Source organism: Moschus berezovskii, chromosome 10 (assembly GCF_049115385.1).
Source record: "Moschus berezovskii isolate FMDL1 chromosome 10, NW_MosBer_1.0, whole genome shotgun sequence".
Lineage (NCBI taxonomy): Eukaryota > Metazoa > Chordata > Mammalia > Artiodactyla > Moschidae > Moschus > Moschus berezovskii.
The window spans coordinates 80,595,256-80,613,637 of NC_142469.1; the positions used below are offsets into that span (position 1 = coordinate 80,595,256).

The 18,382-nt window shown below is 36.5% G+C and overlaps 1 protein-coding gene across 11 annotated transcripts in view; it reads right to left on the reverse strand.

Annotated features, from left to right (window-relative positions):
• Nucleotides 1-18,382, reverse strand: part of AHI1 (Abelson helper integration site 1) — a 228,815-nt gene that overhangs the window by 149,227 nt on the left and 61,206 nt on the right. For all 11 annotated transcript variants that reach the window (XR_016038442.1, XR_016038443.1, XR_016038441.1 and 8 more), the window contains exons 15-18: nucleotides 17,289-17,395; nucleotides 14,432-14,550; nucleotides 11,546-11,676; nucleotides 9,881-10,021 (exon numbers count right to left, since the gene is read on the reverse strand). Coding sequence is in view for 7 of the 11 variants with exons in the window: in XM_088840772.1 (XP_088696898.1) it covers nucleotides 9,881-10,021; nucleotides 11,546-11,676; nucleotides 14,432-14,550; nucleotides 17,289-17,395 (498 nt within the window). In the remaining 4 variants the exon portion in view is untranslated. The remainder of the gene's footprint in view (nucleotides 1-9,880; nucleotides 10,022-11,545; nucleotides 11,677-14,431; nucleotides 14,551-17,288; nucleotides 17,396-18,382) is intronic.

The window sequence follows — 18,382 nt, forward strand, 5'->3', positions numbered from 1 at the left end:
TTTCTTAACATTTCATTGGGTTCTGCTAGAAAGTAAAACTGGGTTTAACTAATTAATGGCATTTTTTGACTCCTTGTGTCGTTTAGTCACTAAGTTATATCTGACTCTTTTGTGACCCCGTGGACTGTAGCCCGCCAGGCTCCTCTGTCCATAGGATTTCCCAGGCAAGAATCCTGGAGTGGTTTGCATTTCCTTCTCCAGGGGATCTTCCCAACGCAGAGATCAAACCCTCGTCTCCTGCTTTGGCAGGTGGATTCTTTACCACTGAGCCAACAAGGAAGCCCACAAATACACATTAGTCAACCATGATTTCACTTGATTAGAAGCACCAATGCTAATATACGCAACAGCTACACAGAACAGTAGGATTTTGGTAATATTTTATTCTTTTGCCAAACTGTATTTTTTAAGCATTATGCTATGCTAATCATTTTTCCTTTTCTAAAAAAGAAATTTATCTAACTAGTAAAATTACAAAAGGCACTGCCTAAGTATTTGTTTCTTTATTTTTCCAAGCATTAAGATGCCTTTCAGAAAAGATTAAAAGGCCTAAATAGATGCGCATAACAAAAATAAATCCCATGCAATTATGAATTCTTATTTCTATTGTCCAAAGAGAATTTTCTGTAGAAAAGCTATCTGACTGGATTTCAAGGAGTCAAATTAACACCCTATTTTATCTTTAGATCCTCTAGTTCTGTGAAGAGCCATAAAACAATCTCCAGTAATATTCATAAAGACCCAGTTTCTCAGATATTACAAACAGGCTGCTTACTAATTATTGTATTCTTTCCCCTCCTCTACCCACTAGAAATATCTATTTGTACAAGACTGTACAGATTATTTCATTTTAAAATAGATTATAATTGGTGGTTTCTGAAATTCCCTTAAGCTCTATGCTTCTAACACTTAAAGCTTTCTAAATCATTGTTACATAGGCCACAGTTAGAGTATGATATTGCAATTTGATAACTGTAGCTCTTCACTTTGCCATTTTCTCTTCTTTGTGTTAATTTAGCTCTAACCTAACTAATTATGTTAAAAAACTCACAGTTCTAACAGTCTCATCCCTATCCTTTCATGACTCTGCCTAGTGCACCAGAGCAGGCCCTGGGAATACAAAGACACGGCCTGCCTTTTGTGGGTCTGAAGTTTTGGAGGTCAACAAGAAATTCCTGCTGTGTGCTGAGTGGTACCGCAAAGCAATGGACAAGGTGCTGAGAACAAAGGTGACAATTACCTTCGCTTAACGGAAATGTCGTTTCCTTTCCTTCCTATATTCAACAAAATACTTCTAAATTTATCTTCTTTCATCTAAAATTTGGGATTCTACATTTTACATAATTTAAAAAGTTCTTAAAATGTTTTCATAACTGACACTCTATCCTGATTTATATACATAAGTTCAGTGCTTTTGGGTATGTTCTGGCCTTAAACAATCATAAAAAATAAAGTGGTTTGTTCAGGAGATTTTTATCTTTATAGGAGGAAGAATGGAGGAAATAAGATATTTTAATCCTGTGCCCTTTGCATTTGAAGAGAAAACAAGGTTTGTCATTATTAAAATTCATGTGTACTTATGTTATTAACTTCATAATAAAAATATAACTAAAAAAATAGCACAGTCTTTCTCTTACACTATATTAACAGTAAGATTTCCTTTTGGTTCAACATTTAATACCTTTGGTCAACATCTGCTATTATATGTAGCACTGTTACTGTACATAATTATCTTACTGGATACCTTATGCGCGCATGCATGCTAAGTCGCTTCAGTCATGTCTGACTCTTTGCGACCCCGTGGATGTAGCCCACCAGGCTCTTCTGTCCAAGGGACTCTCCAGGCAAGAATACTGGAGTGGGTTGCTCTCCTCCAGGAGATTTTCCCAAACAAGGGATTCTTCCCAATCCAGGGATTGAACCTGTCTGTGTCTTTTTCTGTCTCCTGCATTGGCAGGCGGGTTCTTCACTACTAGCACCACCTGGGAAGCCCAGATACCTTATAAATATTTCTATTTCTAATTATAATACTATTACTGCAAGCTGGTAAGTCTACTGCTCTAGTTTCCTAGCGTTCTGCAGTTGCATAGCATCCTCCCCCTTTTCCTTTCACATTTGCTTCCTGAAGAGAATTTCTGTGGTCCGAATGTTACGTTCCCCTAAAATTCCTATCCTGAAATCCTAACTCCCACGATGATGATATTAGGAGGGGAGGCTTTGGGGAGGTGATTAGGTCATGAGAGCACAGCCCTCATGAACGGCATTAGTGCACTTATATAAGAGGCCTCAGAGAGCTCCCTTGACCCTTCCACCATATGAGTGAGTGAGTGAGTGAAGTCGCTCGGTCGTGTCTGACTCTTTGCGACCCCGTGGACGGTAGCCCACCAGGCTCCTCCGTCCGTGGGATTCTCCAGGCAAGAATACTGGAGTGGGTTGCCATTTCCAACCCAGGGATCAAACCCAGGTCTCCCGCATGGCAGGCAGTCGCTTTAACCTCTGAGCCACCAGGGAAGTCCAGTAACAGCTAAAAGGTGCTATCTATGAACCAGAAAGTGGGCTCTCACTGGACACAGAATCTGTCAGTCCCTTGATCTTGGACTTCCCAGACTTCAAAACTAGAGAAATAAATAGTTTACTGCTACAGAAAATAGCTAGGATTTCCCTGCTGTAGACTGCTTCATATATCAATGCTCCATGTCTTTGCTTTCTAGTTTCATTTTATCCTTTAATAAAACACTGAGATAAGATAGAAAATTATTTTAATTTTTCAGGTGAAAAAAACAGATGTAGAAATGACAAACTTTTTGACCAGTGTCAAATAGAAAGTGATATCCTTTTGTCCAGAACCAAAATGCTCTAGTTCCTTCTTCAGTCTTTCCCTCCACACTGTTTTCTATTTCGAACAGTAACATTTTTTTTCTTTTGGGGGCATCTTAAAAAGCACCAATGTAAGAATAAGGAAATGCCTGTATGAGAAATTCAGCGCTCTGGTTTATCCTCAAACCCATGAAGTTGACTACATTTTCCACAGGCCTGGAATCCTTAAATGACACAAGCTTTCTATCAGGGTACCCATCATGTGTGTAATATTAAAACAGATGCTTCAGGATATGACCAAGAAACAGGTGGCTTTAGTACGTCCTAACATTTGGCATGCATGCGCGACAAATCAATTCAGCGGTGTTCAACTCTGTACAACACTATGGACCATACGCAGCCCACCAAACTTCTCTGTCCAAGGGGTTCTCCAGGCAAGAATACTGGAGTGGGTTGCCATGCTATCTTAATTTCTCCTACTAACCTAGTAATAGATATCCAAAATGTTAACCTAGAGTTATAAATGTTACAGGTTAATCTTATCCAAGTATAAGGATTATATTATCCTTATATTATAGGATATATAAAAATATTATCCAAGTATAATATCTGTTTTTGAATCATTCATAATTTGCACAAGAACACCATTAAATTATACATAAACCCACAGATGCCAAATTTCAACTAGACATTACTTTATTGCAAAGATATTGTAAAAGAAGTTATATTAAAATATTAATTAAAATAAAATTTAATATTATATAATAAAGGAAATTCATATTTTGGACTATGCTGAGAATATAATGGCTTAATGTATTATAATTATCCCCAACATTTGCAAAGGAGTGAACAATTAATAATGATACTAGACAACCAAAGTTTTAATTTTTAGGGGTCTTCCTAAATATTAAAACTGAAAACAAACACTACATTTCACCACAGGTATATATGGCTACCTTCTTTAGTTACTTCATGAAATAGGAAATACAAAGAATAAATTAATGGTGTGGCAGACAGTTTAATGTTTTAAAAACACGGGCTCTGGAGTTAGACAGTCTGGCAAGTGACATCATTTTGTTAACTGTATGACATCAGACACGCTAACTTCCCTGTGCATCAGTTTTATCATCTGCAAAATGAGGATAATACTGGCATCTACCTTGTGGGTACTGGGGAAGACTGTAAAGATAATGTATGTAAAATGCTAACTAGAGTAGGGAATACTTAATAAATAAATAAATGCTTGATAATAGAAATACTTGATAAATCTTAGCTACTACAACTAGCACTATTATTATTAGACCCAAATTTAATAATTAATCATGCCTTTCATTCTTTATTTTTATAAAATGTAAGGGTGGATAATTCTGTTCTATGAATTAGTGCACATCAGTAATATGACAGGTTAGGTATGCTGCTGCTGCTGCTGCGTCACTTCAGTCGTGTCCGACTCTGTGTGAACCCATAGACGGAAGCCCACCAGGCTCCCCCATCCCTGGGATTCTCCAGGCAAGAACACCAGAGCGGGCTGCCATTTCCTTCTCCAATGTGTGAAAGTGAAAAGGGAAAGTGAAGTCGTTCAGTCGTGTCCAACCCTTAGCGACCCCACGGACTGCCTACCAGGCTCCTCCATCCATGGGATTTTCTAGGCAATAGTACTGGAGTGGCTTGCCATTGCCTTCTCCGCAGGTTAGGTATAGGACCTTACAAATAAACACCATGGGCTTATTGTTACTGGGCAAGTTCTATAACAAAAATTTTATAGGAATGTAAAGGTATGTATCACATGAACTCTGGTAATGCATGTCACAATGTGAAAAATACACATATCAACAATGACCAACAGAGGTGATCATTAATAAATATGAATTCTATAAATAAAATCATGTTTAGTGTCAATAGTAGCTTGCTTTTCAGTTTAACTAAAATTCTCTCAGAGGTTTAATTAACTACTTAGGAAGCATAAAAGATTGGAAAAGTACATGGTTCTGATCCCTGGGTTTCACAGCCCTGTTCAACTTGGCACACAATAGATGCTCAATAAAGATCTGCTTTGTCTCAAACACAATGACGGAAAAGCACTCCAGAGTTAATGCTGACTCAGAGGACATACTGCCACCTAGTGAAAAATTAGGCTCATTACCTGGAATTACTATATAATGCTGACAACTCTGAAAATTAGGCTTGATCCTACATGAAAGTTGGCTTGAAGGGATCATGGCATCCAGTCCCATCACTTCATGGGAAATAGATGGGGAAAAAGTGGAAACAGTGTCAGACTTTATTTTTTGGGGCTTCAAAATCACTGCGGATGCTGACTGCAGCCATGAAATCAAAAGACGCTTACTCCTTGGAAGGAAAGTTATGACCCACCTAGACAGCATATTAAAAAGCAGAGACATTACTTTGCCAACCAAGGTCCATTTAGTCAAGGCTATGGTTTTTCCTGTGGTCATGTATGGATGTGAGAGTTGGACTGTGAAGAAAACTGATCGCCGAAGAATTGATGCTTTTGAACTGTGGTGTTGGAGAAGACTCTTGAGAGTCCCTTGGACTGCAAGGAGATCCAACAGGTCCAATCTAAAGGAGATCAATCCTGGGTGTTCATTGGAAGGACTGATGCTAAAGCTGAAACTGCAATACTTTGGCCACCTCATGTGAAAAGCTGACTCACTGGAAAAGACTCTGATGCTGGGAGGGATTGGGGGCAGGAGGAGAAGGGGACGACAGAGAATGAGACGGGTGGATGGCATCCCCGACTCGATGGACATGAGTCTGACTGAACTCCAGGAGTTGGTGATGGGACAGGGAGGCCTGGTGTGCTGTGATTCATGGGGTCGCAAAGAGTCGGACACGACTGATTGAACTGAACTGAACTGACTGAAAATACTACGTGTATATTCATTATGTGTCACCATTCTGCCTAGGTACCGCTTAAAAAAAGACAAATCAGCCTCCAACTCTACCTCCCACAAAGTACAGATAATACAAAAAATCACATATTTCACAGAGACAAAGAATAAATGGTTTTGTAGGAACAAAAAATGTTTGCATATTAGACAATCAAAAGCTAATATTTCAGGAAATCTGCTAAAAATTTTAGTGTAGTAAATGAAAGCATGTATTCCAAGTCCAGACTGTATGGATCCAAGTCCTAGTTCCCATAAAACAGGGATAATTATGGTACCAACCTCATAAGATTATTGTGAAAACTTAAATACATGTTAAGTGCTTAAAATAGTACAGGCCCATGGAAAATGCTTTGTATCAGATGTAATTACCATTAAATGTAGAACAGGATCCTACATTCTGAGGTAGGCAAGTATTGATTAATAACAGAACATTAATTGCTAAAGTCTAGCTTCATAAATTTAATTCAGGAGAAGCCGTTTCTCTGACTAGTACTCTGTTATTATGGGAATCCTAAAAGTACATTATTTGTGGTACCTTGTGACTAAATTTTGTATTACTAGATGATTAACTCTTTCAACATCAGGCAAATACAACTGCCTTCTGAAAGTAAAAATCATATTTCTTACCAAAAAAAGCAAAAAGTCAGTAGAATGAAAGACCCAGAAGACCACAACCTGAACATATGCTTAACAGGGAAAGATGCTTGCTGACTCTTCACAGATTTTGCTAGAACTGAAAGATGGATGATACATTTAGCTACCATTGTGGTCTCATTCACAGCTTATTTAGCTGATAAAAAAAAAAAAAAAAAGAACTTGCTCCATTTTCCTTGAAAATTGCCTAAACGTATCAGCGGCTCTGATAAATACTATTTTAAAAAATCATGTAACTGTTTTAGATCTTTCAATTTTAACACCATGAGACACTTATGTAAAACTACATGCAAACTTTATTTTCAGACAACAAAATTTGAGCAAAATAGTCCTGTGTTAAAAGATAAATAAAATATAACGCAAAGCTACAATAGGTCAGTAATAAATGCCATAATTTTCACTGAAAAAAATTTAAAGACTTCATGATTCTGGCTTGTATTTAATGAGTAAAATAGAGTTGGAAACAACTTTCTTTTTTTTCATGGTTATATACCATTTATGAGAACTGTGCTAAATCTTGAATTGCTTGAGATTACATAACTTTTTCCTAAAATGCTTCTTTTTAAAGATAGGCAGCGATGAGTTGGGAAAATATGTTGAAGCCTTTGAGTTTTGTTCATAAAGATAAGTCAAAAACAAACTGACTGACACTGCAAAAATAATTTTAATATGTGTATTATTTGAACATTTAAGTTTCTAAAACACCATGGAAATCCCTCCTCTACATTAAGGAAGTGTGGAAATAACATGATGTTCTTAATTTTATGCATTTACTTTCTAAAACAACTGAGCTAGAAAGATACAAATGGAAAAGGCTAACAGAAAGAAAAAAAAGAAAGAAAGAAAAAACAAAAAAACCCAGTCTTCAGTTTCATTCCAAAGAGATGCTATCAGCATATGAAAATAAAAGTTCCCATAAAGTCAAGAGTATACTGGTTGGATGAGTATAACAGTCCATTTTATCTTTTTTGTTTTAATATGGTGCTTATCAACTTACAAAGTACTTTCACAGTTCTATCTCATGGTGTCTTCACAAATAACTCTCTGAGGCAGGACAGGTAATAGCAGTAGTAGTAGGACCACAGTCCCAAATCAACGTGGATGGTGACTGCAGCCATGAAATTAAAAGATGCTTGCTCCTCGGAAGAAAAGCAATGACAAACCTAGACAGTGTATTAAAGAGCAGAGACATTACTGCTACAAAGGTCCATATAGTCAAAGCTATGATTTTTCCAGTAGTCATGTATGGATGTGAGAGCTGGATAATAAAAAAGGCTGAGCACGGAAGAATTGATGCCTTCAAACTGTGGTGCTTGAAAAGACTCTTGAGAGTCCCCTGGACAGCAAGGAGATCAAATCAGTCAATCCTAAAGGAAATCAGTCCTGAATATTCCGCTGGGAGGACTGATGCTGAAGCTGAAGTTCCAATACTTTGGTCACCTGATGCGAACAGCCGACTCACTGGAAAAGACCCTGATGCTGGTAAAGACTGAGGGCAGGAGAAGGGGATGACAGAGGATGAGATGGCTGGATGGCATCACCGACTCAATGGATATGAGTCTGAGCAAGCTCTGGGATACTGAAGGACAGGGAAGCCTGGAAGTCCGTGCGGCTGCAAAGAGTCAGACACAACTGAGTGACTGAACAACAAGAGTAGGACCATTCACTAGACGGGGAAATCGGAGCATCAGGAAGGCTTGTGCAAGATCACCGAAGAAAGAGAACTGAGTCTAAAACCAATGCTTTCAAACACCTGGCTCTTCCTACATATGCTTCTAGAATGGACTCCTTAGTGTAAAAACCTACTGTTGATAAAACAAATGGACAAACCTAGTCTAATGATGAACTTGTATCAAAGACAAAAAGTAAACTGAAGAAAAAAGATAAGGATGGAGCTGGAAATTGCATTTGTAGTGAAAATTTCAAAAGCAAATTAGAAATTGAATGAAAACTGTTGTGAAACTCCTTAAGAGTTTGAGGAAATAACTGTGCACCTATTTCCTGAATAAAAGTCCCAATTACAAAGTAATGAGGTATAACCCTTTTTTCTGTGAAGATTAAAAATGTATAAAAGAAAGACCTGTATCAGGACCTATGTCTGAGCTAGACAACAAATTTGGACACTGAATGATTTGAGAGATCCACTCTGTCTTTTCCTGTTATCAGACAGTGTTGACTTTGCTAAATTGATTGCAATAGTAAATGGTATTGTGTTGTTTAACAATTCACCATTAGTAATAGTGTTCTGAAAATCTGAATATGTTACAGAAATTCATTATTTCTTCTCCGTAAAATTCTTTAAAACAAGATAAATCTCAATTTTACATATATTCTCTAATATAAGTCACCTATAAAGAAATAAGATTCATACTATGATCAAGTACTTTAGGTTTACAACTTAATTCAACTGTCTAACAACTTAGCGCTTATCACAAACATTAACCAATTCACACTGTGTTAATGTAGGAAGCTTAACCACTTGCATTTCACTAATTTAAAACATTCTGTCCAAATAGTTTCATAGCAATGTTATCTAAATGCATATTTATATATTTATGTACTTATGACATTGTGTGTAAATCATCTTAGCAAAAATGGTGAATGGTATCTTAAACAAACTAAAGGGACAATAAAAACCATTTATTTTTGTACAAGAATTAACACATGAAGAAAATGGAACTGCAATTTGAGAGTGCACTATCAATACCACACAGAACAACACAATCCTAATTTCAAGTCAGAAATTAAGGAAATATATGAAAAACAGGATAAATCCAAACGATTCCAATAATGCCATACTATTTCTTAAAAATGTATTCAAAGTCTATTTCCTTATTATTTTCCAAAATTAAAGAATAGTGTGATTTTAATGAAGAAAAAGGCATTTTTGCTGAGGCTTGACTTTTTTCCCTTCCTTTTTAAAGTTTATTTTTAATCGGAGAATAATTGTTTTACTATATTGTGTTGGTTTCTGCTGTACAACAAAGTCAATCAGCTATAAGTGACTTTTTTGCCTTCTTTTTTATGTTAAGAAACTCTCAGAAAATTATAACTTATTTAAACTGTGCTTTAGTTAAAAAGAAAAACAAAGAATAAGAAATCAACTCAATATTCAAGTAAAAACATTACAGATTCACATACCCTAAATGTTATTTACCTTTTAAAGTTAGAGATACTCCCAAATAGTTTTTAGGTGAATTTTATTTATTTAATCAACCTATGAAGAGAATGATGACCACCTTTCTATGATTACAATACAAGAGTACAACCATTATGTATACTTTTGACGATATTTAAATTCCACAATAAAAATGCTCATGACAAAATAAAATGTTGTAATAATATGATCTTTTTAAAGCTGCTTGGCCTTCATAATACATTCAAGAGAGTTTTGTTAATACAAAGAATGACAGTTTTCACAGAACTCATAATTTCCAATTCAGCCTAAATGTAAAGGTTACTCTAAATATCCTCCCCTTATCAAGCAGCATACTTACCATGGAAATCATAAATATATAGGAGAATTGGCTCATTCTGCCCAAATGCACAAAATGCAACCATATTTTCAAGTGGATGATAAGCAATGTCTCGAACTGGTGACTTGAATGGCAGGTCAGAGTACATTGCTACTTGCTCTCCTAAGTAAGAAAAGACATTCAATAATTTGTACCATCTCAGATATTTCTCACGAGAAGATTATCCTGCAACTTATCAAAAAAAGATTTATGGTAAGTAATAATAAACCTCATGCTATTTACAGGAAAACCTTAAATACTTATAGCTGAGCTGTTGTTTTTTAGTTGGTAAGTCACGTCCAACACTTGCGACCACTATACTAAACAATTATTTTTCATTCTCTCGGCCCTCCTTTTTCTTCTTTTTGGTCCAATGTCTTGATGGAGTTTCAAGGCACAAAGTAAAGACAAAAAGCTTGGAAGTAGAGATCTGTAGAGATCTGAGATCTGATAGAGCTGAGCAAGTGCCAGCTAAGAAACAACTCCAGGGAGAACTATGGGAGGAATATCAGGACTAAAACTAAAGAAATTCTCTGGTTGGGGGAAGTTTAGTGAGGAATTAAGTTTTCTATTTTTTTTCAGAGGCTGTTTGATGTACTATCTGCTTTAAATATATATATATATATATACACACTATTAATGCAGAGAAGGCAATGGCACCCCACTCCAGTACTCTTGCCTGGAATATCCCATGGACAGAGGAGCCTGGTAGGCTGCAGTCCATGGGGTTGCTACGAGTTGGACATGACTGAGCGACTTCACTTTCACTTTTCACTTTCATGCATTGGAGGAGGAAATGGCAACCCACTCCAGTGTTCTTGCCTGGAGAATCCCAGGGACGGCGGAGCCTGGTGGGCTGCCGTCTACGGGGTTGCACAGAGTCGGATACGACTGACGCAACTTAGCAGCAGCAGCAGCATACTATTAATGACTACAGCAGAAGTTTTGAAAATCAGAACTCAAAAAGCAAAGAAGAAAAAAAAAATCCTTAGTGAACTGATTAGTCAAAAACGCCTAAAGGGAGAGATGAATGAAAGAGATGAAGTCAAAGACTGCTCATTAAAGAAATTTTAAAGTATTTTTATATAATTCTTTCTATTGCTAAACAAATGTTTATGAAGTTTGGCTTTTCTTTTAAAAAAGCAAAGTGAAGCACAAATGAACTATCCAATGTAACAGTTTATTTTATTGAAAAAGGTGAATTATAGCAATTCAGGTAAATGGCTATTAAGTTTCAAATATCCAAAACTGACAGGAATATGTTTGTTTCTAATAAAAATATACTGTAGATGGTTAACCATTTGTATACCTACTTGGACTCTAAATTCAGTTCATAACTGAATTTTGTATAACATTCCCCATTAAATACTTCTGTGAGATCAACAATATCTCATTACCAGCAAGGAAAGAATAAACCTTAGACTCTAATGCAAAATTCTAAATCCATGAAGATATCAAACCATAAAGAACAGAATTAATATAAATTCGGACTGTAGCTGAATTTCATTATCAGATTTCCAATTCTGAAAAACATAACTGAGAACTTAAAATCAAAATTTCCTTGAAAATTACTCCATAAAATGGCAGTTTTTATACTTCATCAAAAACAAAACAAATCTTTTTAAAGTTCAATGAAATGCTATTTACCTGTTTCTGGGTTCCAAACATAAACTATACCATCCTCACTTCCAGCAAAGAGAAAAGTCCCACATGGTGTCAAAGTGCTATGAATCTTCTCTCGATAATTTGCTGCACCTACAAATTTCCTTGCTGCTAATCTAGAAACCAAAAAGATTTTATAAATGTAACTTGTCTTACCCATTTCAATGACTGGTGGTAGAAAAACTTTTCAATACTTCCTTTGCATTTGACAAGCAACTTGTGAGAATCTGTTACACAGGATACATTCCATGATGTACAGAGAATAAAGTAGAGGGAGATCCCCAGAGCTCAGGGAGCTTACAATTTAGCAGGAGAGAGAAGAAATGCATCAAAGAAGAATAGAAAGTGAATGTAGAAAGTGCCACAAAAGAAGAACAGAAAAAGTCCTTTGCAGATTTGGATAAGAGAAATGATTTCCAGCTACAGAGCAAAGAAGATGCATTTGAATTGGTTACTCAAAAATGAACAAAACTTTTATATTTTTAAACTTTTTCCATGTGAAAAAATTTTTAAATCAATGAATACTTGATTACTGCAGAAATATTAGAAAAACCATTATTGAATCATCTATTAAATATGGCATGTAACCTTCTGGGCTTTTAAATGTGTGAATAATAATAACAAGTAACATTTTCAGTGCTTATTATGAGCCAGGTGGCTCAGACGATAAAGAATCTGCCTGTAATGTGGAAGACCTGGGTTCAATCCCTGGATTGGGAAGAACCCCTGGAGAAGGGCATGGCAACCCACTCCAGTATTCTTGCCTGGAGAATCCCATGGACAGAGGAGCCTGGCAAGTTACAGTACATGGAGTCGCAAAGAGTCGGACATGACTGAGCGACTAAGCATAGCACAGCACAGGTATTATTATCATCATTGGTTTACAGACAGGATATTACATATACTGCTCTGTTATTTGCTTTTTTCAGTCAACAGTGAACCATGAATAATGGCCTTTCATGTCAGAAAATAAAAATTATGCCTTATCATTTTAATAGGCATATATATCACTGTCTAAATGTATCTTAAGAAATTTTCTACTGTTGGGTAACTCTCAGGATATTTCCAGCATCCTAAGTTATCCAACATGTTTCCCCTAGCATGAATATGATTTCTATGAACAACCTTGTGTGTGTGTGTGTGTGTGTCTGTGTCTGTGTATATATTACACTGTCACAATTATTTTCTTAACATAAATTCCTAAATCCAAGGTTACTGGGTCAAAACTTCTGCTGTTTCTGTTAATTTAAGTGTTGGGTTGGTCAGAAATTTCATCACGGTTTCTCTGTAAGGTGTTATGGAAAAACCCAAATGAACTTTCTGGCCAACCCAATACTCTACATGTATAAACTAATTTATTCCCCACAAAACACTTATGAGGATGGTGCAGTACTCTTCCATTTGTGTGAGGAGGAAAGAGAGGCACAGGGAGACCAATCAGTTAGTTTAAGGTGTGGAACAGGCAGTATTTGACTATAAGCAGTTTTCCTCCAGAGCCCAAGTATGATCACGGGCTGAATACTGCTGCTGCTGCTGCTGAGTCACTTCAGTCGTGTCCGACTCTGTGTGACCCCACAGATGGAAGCCCACCAGGCTCCCCCATCCCTGGGATTCTCCAGGCAAGAACACTGGAGTGGGTTGCCATTGCCTTCTCCGGGGCTGAATACTACACTACTTAAAAAGAGAACAACTAAACTCTGCAGGCCTGGACTTCTAAAATCTGGCTCAAATCTCTATTTGATTAGTCTCTCAGCATTCCTCAGCAAGGAACCAAAGCTTATATGGACTCACTCACTCTGCCTTGAACAAAACTTCTATTATCCCACATCCTGACTTTATTCCAGGCTTTCCACCCTAAAGAGGACATTGCCATCTTATCTAAATTCTATCCACGCTTCAAGATTGAGCTCAAAGACCAGACTCTCCACAGAGCCTTGAACATAAGGCTTTATTATAGCTATTCAGCTTCACTGAATATTGCCATGAAAAACATAATCCTTTTACTATATATTATATTCATTAAAAGATACTTATAAAGTACTTGCTACCTTCCAGGTATGATGTGGGGTATGATGTACAGAAAAAAAAGAAGAGCAGATTCTATAACAGTGTTTGAAGATGTCACACTGTAGCCTAATTAAGTGTTTTGCAAGTTATTTTGGAGGCAGTACAACTACATTCTAAACTCCTGATGAACCAATTCTGCTTATCATTCTCCCACAGCATCCATGCCAGTGTCATGCTAGTCAGAAGCCCTCTCATTCAGGCGTGATATGAGATCATAGTACTATGCTAAACCAACATCACTGAGATAAAAGAGTCCATGGCAGAAGCTTCTCCTTTTTATTGTGAAAATAAAAAGCAGTTGACTACATCTCAGCTTCAAAACTATTCACATTTGCGGTTAGATAATTGTTGTAGGGGCCTGTCTCATATGCTGCAGGATGCTCATTATCTCTGGTCTCTATCCACTGGTCTCTATCCAATTCCCAGGTGGCTCAGTGATAAAGAATCCACCTGCCAATGCAGGAGCCACAGGAGACACGGATTCAATTCTTGGGTAGGGAAGATCCTCTGGAGGAGGAAATGACAACCCACTCCAGCAGTCCTGCTGGTATAATTCCATGGACAGAGAAGCCTGGCAGGCTACAGTCCCTGGGGTCACAAAGAGTCAGACACCACTGAGTAACTGAGTAACAATCCACTAGATACTGGAATAAACATTTAAGTGTCTCTAGACTCTGCCAGAGGTCCTCTGAGGGACAAAATTCTTTAGTTGAGAACCACAGCTGCATTGTATAAATATAAATATAAATTAAATCATTACTTATTCTATGTGTGTTTAACCTGCAAATACTGAAATATACTTACATTCGGAGATCCATAATTCTCAAAGTACTGTCTTTGGTATGAATTAATAAACGTTTTCCATTGGGATGAACCTCCAAGTAACTTATCGGGATTCCCTTAAACTCACTCTCTTTAATTTCCTAAAATGAGTTTAAAAAGATTATGTAATATTACAACTATAAAATTTGTCTAAAGTTAAGTCCTTTTAGGTTTACAAATTTAATTTTAAGAGGTCATTTTTAATTGCACAATACAAGATGTTTTAAAATTGTTAGCAAAATTATTCCAAGTAAGTTCAAGTTAAGGAAGAAAATAAAGCTGATAAAATGTAATTTGGGGCTGATAAGTAACACTATATTTAATTCGTGTTTTTGTAGTATATTCCCAGATAAGCACTTTCTGCAAACACATCTTTTGTTACTACATTGTCTGTTTATCATCATATAAGAAACCTCAATTTCTAAGTTCAAAATTAAGTAGAGAATTAGCTCTCAAGTTCTACTTCAGTTTCAGATTATTTCTTCATACATTTACCTCCACTTGTCCTGAAAAAGATAAGTTGCGGCTGCTGCTGCTGCTGCTGCTAAGTCACTTCAGTCGTGTCCGACTCTGTGTGACCCCATAGACGGAAGCCCACCAGGCTCCCCCGTCCCTGGGATTCTCCAGGCAAGAACACTGGAGTGGGTTGCCATTTCCTTCTCCAATGTGTGAAAGTGAAAAGAGAAACTGAAGTCACTCAGTCATGTCCAACCCTTAGTGACCCCAGGGACTGCAGCCCACCAGGCTCCTCCATCCATGGGATTTTCTAGGCAATAGTACTGGAGTGGCTTGCCATTGCCTTCTCCGAAAAGATAAGTTATCAGCATCTTATTATGAAACAATTTGTTTAGATCATAATTTTAGATTTTTCTGGATACTTAAAGCAGCTAAATCTTCTGGTTACAGAAGTCTATAAGTAGACCTGACTACTGATGTCAATAAAGACACAAACACTAAAGGAGAATCTGCCTGAACAGGCCATATATAAATAAGGACAATTTCAAAAATCCTTCTTGTTTGGATTATCAGGAGAAAGAAAACAATTGCAAATACAATTGTTTGAAGTCTGAAGAGTCAAGAGAAGGTCTGCTTTACCCTGCAGTCAGAATTCTGAATAACATTCTTCTCCCTGAAAGTCCCCTTATTATTTTGCTCACTTCTTCTAGAGGGTCTCCTCTTCAGAGGTGGGTTGGCACCAATAGAGGTGGGGTACAAACTGCTATAATCCTAATATCAGCAGTAGAATCCCTGGTTCTGCTGTTTGGTGCTGAAACTTGCTGTCAACTACTTTTTTACAAGTTCCAGAATAAAGTCAAACATTGATACCACAGATGGGGATTTTACTGAGCCCAACTACAATGATTTGGAGGTGAAGATGCACTGCTGAAGGTCTGAGCAACTGGAGCAACACTTACACAGATGCAAATGTGCAAAATCAAAAACACGGCTGCAAAACAAGTGTCAGGAATAAATTTGAGAAAAGAGTTGGCAGATTTAGTGTTCGTAGCATCTGTTAATGATTTCCTTCATATTTTTATCATATTCATGCTCAAGGTCTGGTGTTAAAGACCATGCTCTATACAAGGAGTATGTGAAACAGCACATGGATGGTTCATCTTAAGGGACAAATGAGCATAAGCCAGCATCCCCCACTTCACTGGTGGAAGAGAACCAAGTAAGAAATCGCAATCTCCATCTGTCCCAGGCATAAACTATTAAAAGGACATCCCATCCCTCATTTCTTCACTTTTTATATTTGACTGTCTCAACTAACCACCATGTGGCAGATTTCCAAGGTATATTTGCCTTTTGGTTACTACACAGAGGGAAAGAAAACACATGATTTTTAATATAAATAATAGACTCTGCATTGCAGAATCAAATGACTAGAAATGTTGCCATTGGAGCCTTGTCAATCACTTATCAATATATGTCATTAGAAAGTTCTTTGCAAAGTGTATGAAATTGCTACGACATGAATCCCAAGTCGTCATCATTAATCTGACAGACTAGATAAGAATGACTAAAAATAGAAAAGACTGGTTTTAAAATTCATCTGACAGACTCAACAGATTTAACTAAAGTTGATGGAAATTCTTTTTCACATGTCTTTTTTCAAACAGGGACAACTGCTACAATCTATTATGAAGAACAAGAAAACCAAAGAACACAGGTATAGCGTATTTATATATATGACACATTATATATATATAAAACTCAAGTTTAATGACTTGTTTTGTATTTTTAACTAAAACATACTAAATATACACCAACAAAGTTGCTTGGTATACAATTTATCTTAAAAACATCTACTTAAAAAATGAGATTATTCATTTGTTTTGGCCAATTTAGTATATTTCAAATGAAACAATTACTGTGATTAAATGACAGACCTCCTCATATTTATTAATACATAATCTTGATCACATAATTTTGAGTGATGGCTCTGTTAAAAAAACCTTGAGCATGGTGTTTCTAGTGATGCTATCGGACAAAGGAAAAAAAGAATATGAATAGCAGAAAGTATAAGTTGCTATGTATAGATGATAACATAACATATACCTCATTTTGCATAAATTTTACCAATGGATCCCTGAATACCTGAGTGCAACTTAAGTCTCAAAAATGTGAAAGGAAAGCCCAACCAAAATGAAGAAAATTTTCACTAAGTCACTATGTTATCAATTAGCTATCAGGAAAATATGGTAACTGTCTTTTGAGGGAGTGAGAAAAACTTAATTCCTTTGAAAGGAGTGAACAGAATGTCCTGCATCTTTTAAGTCATGTGATTTTCCCCAATTTTTTCAAATAAATCCCCAAGTATGAAGTGAAACTCTACCTTATTTATGCTCCAGTGACGCACTGAGTGTTGTATATCATTGACTTTGACATACGTATTCCAAACAACAATCACCCCTGTGCAGTCTCCTGAATACATGTGGTGACCTATTTAAAAAAATAAAATTACCAGGTAAAAATGTTACACAGAATTTGTTTCAACTATTATGAAACTGGGCAAACACATCCCAATAAAACAAAAAATTGAAGTGCTATTAAAAGGTACTGTAGTTTAAAAAAAGCCCAAAAGGCAAACAATCAGATCCCAATTTTCTTCACCGTTTTGAGTTACTTGTGATTTATTCTCTTTTGTCACCTACCTGAATTTGAAAACAAAATGAAATGAGCATCACAGTTCATGTGTACATGGCTCACATTCCAAAGCAAAACAAATTATTTGAATTTTCCACTATGATCTGTACTGCTCACTTTTATTAAACCCAGTTTTATTTATATAACCCAATTCATATTCCTGGAGAAACACCTATGCTCTAATATATACTGTTAGAATAATACCTGAGACCTGGTAGGAACTCAGTAAATGATAACGGAATGAATAAAAATAAGTAACAGGTGTTCCAGTTTAACATCAATTCTGAAAGTCAAACCATCCTACAGTTAAATGGGACTTCAAAGGCCATCAGATTCAACTTCATAAACAATTAGGAATATTTTAGAAACCACATGAACAGATAGCTGTTCAGCAACAGTGAATGCAATATTTTACACAAAAGTATTAACATTTAGCTTATGCATGGAGAAGGAAATGGCAACTCACTCCAGTACTCTTGACTGGAAAATCCCGTGGATGGAGAAGCCTGGTAGGCTACAATCCATGTGGTCACAAAGAGTCGGACTTGATTGAGCGATTTCACTTTCACTTTAGCTTATTCAACTGATGAAATGCTCTGCATGTGAGAATGTTCTTTCTAATTCTAAGCAAAGAAAAATCTGTTTTCTGTAGCTTTGGCTCTATTTCTACCTACTGGAGCAACACAGAAGGACTTCACTTTTTTCACACCTTAACCAAATACCTGAAGAAATTATTCATCTCCCTTTTATAATCTGAGCTACTTCTTCTATGACAGAGTTTTC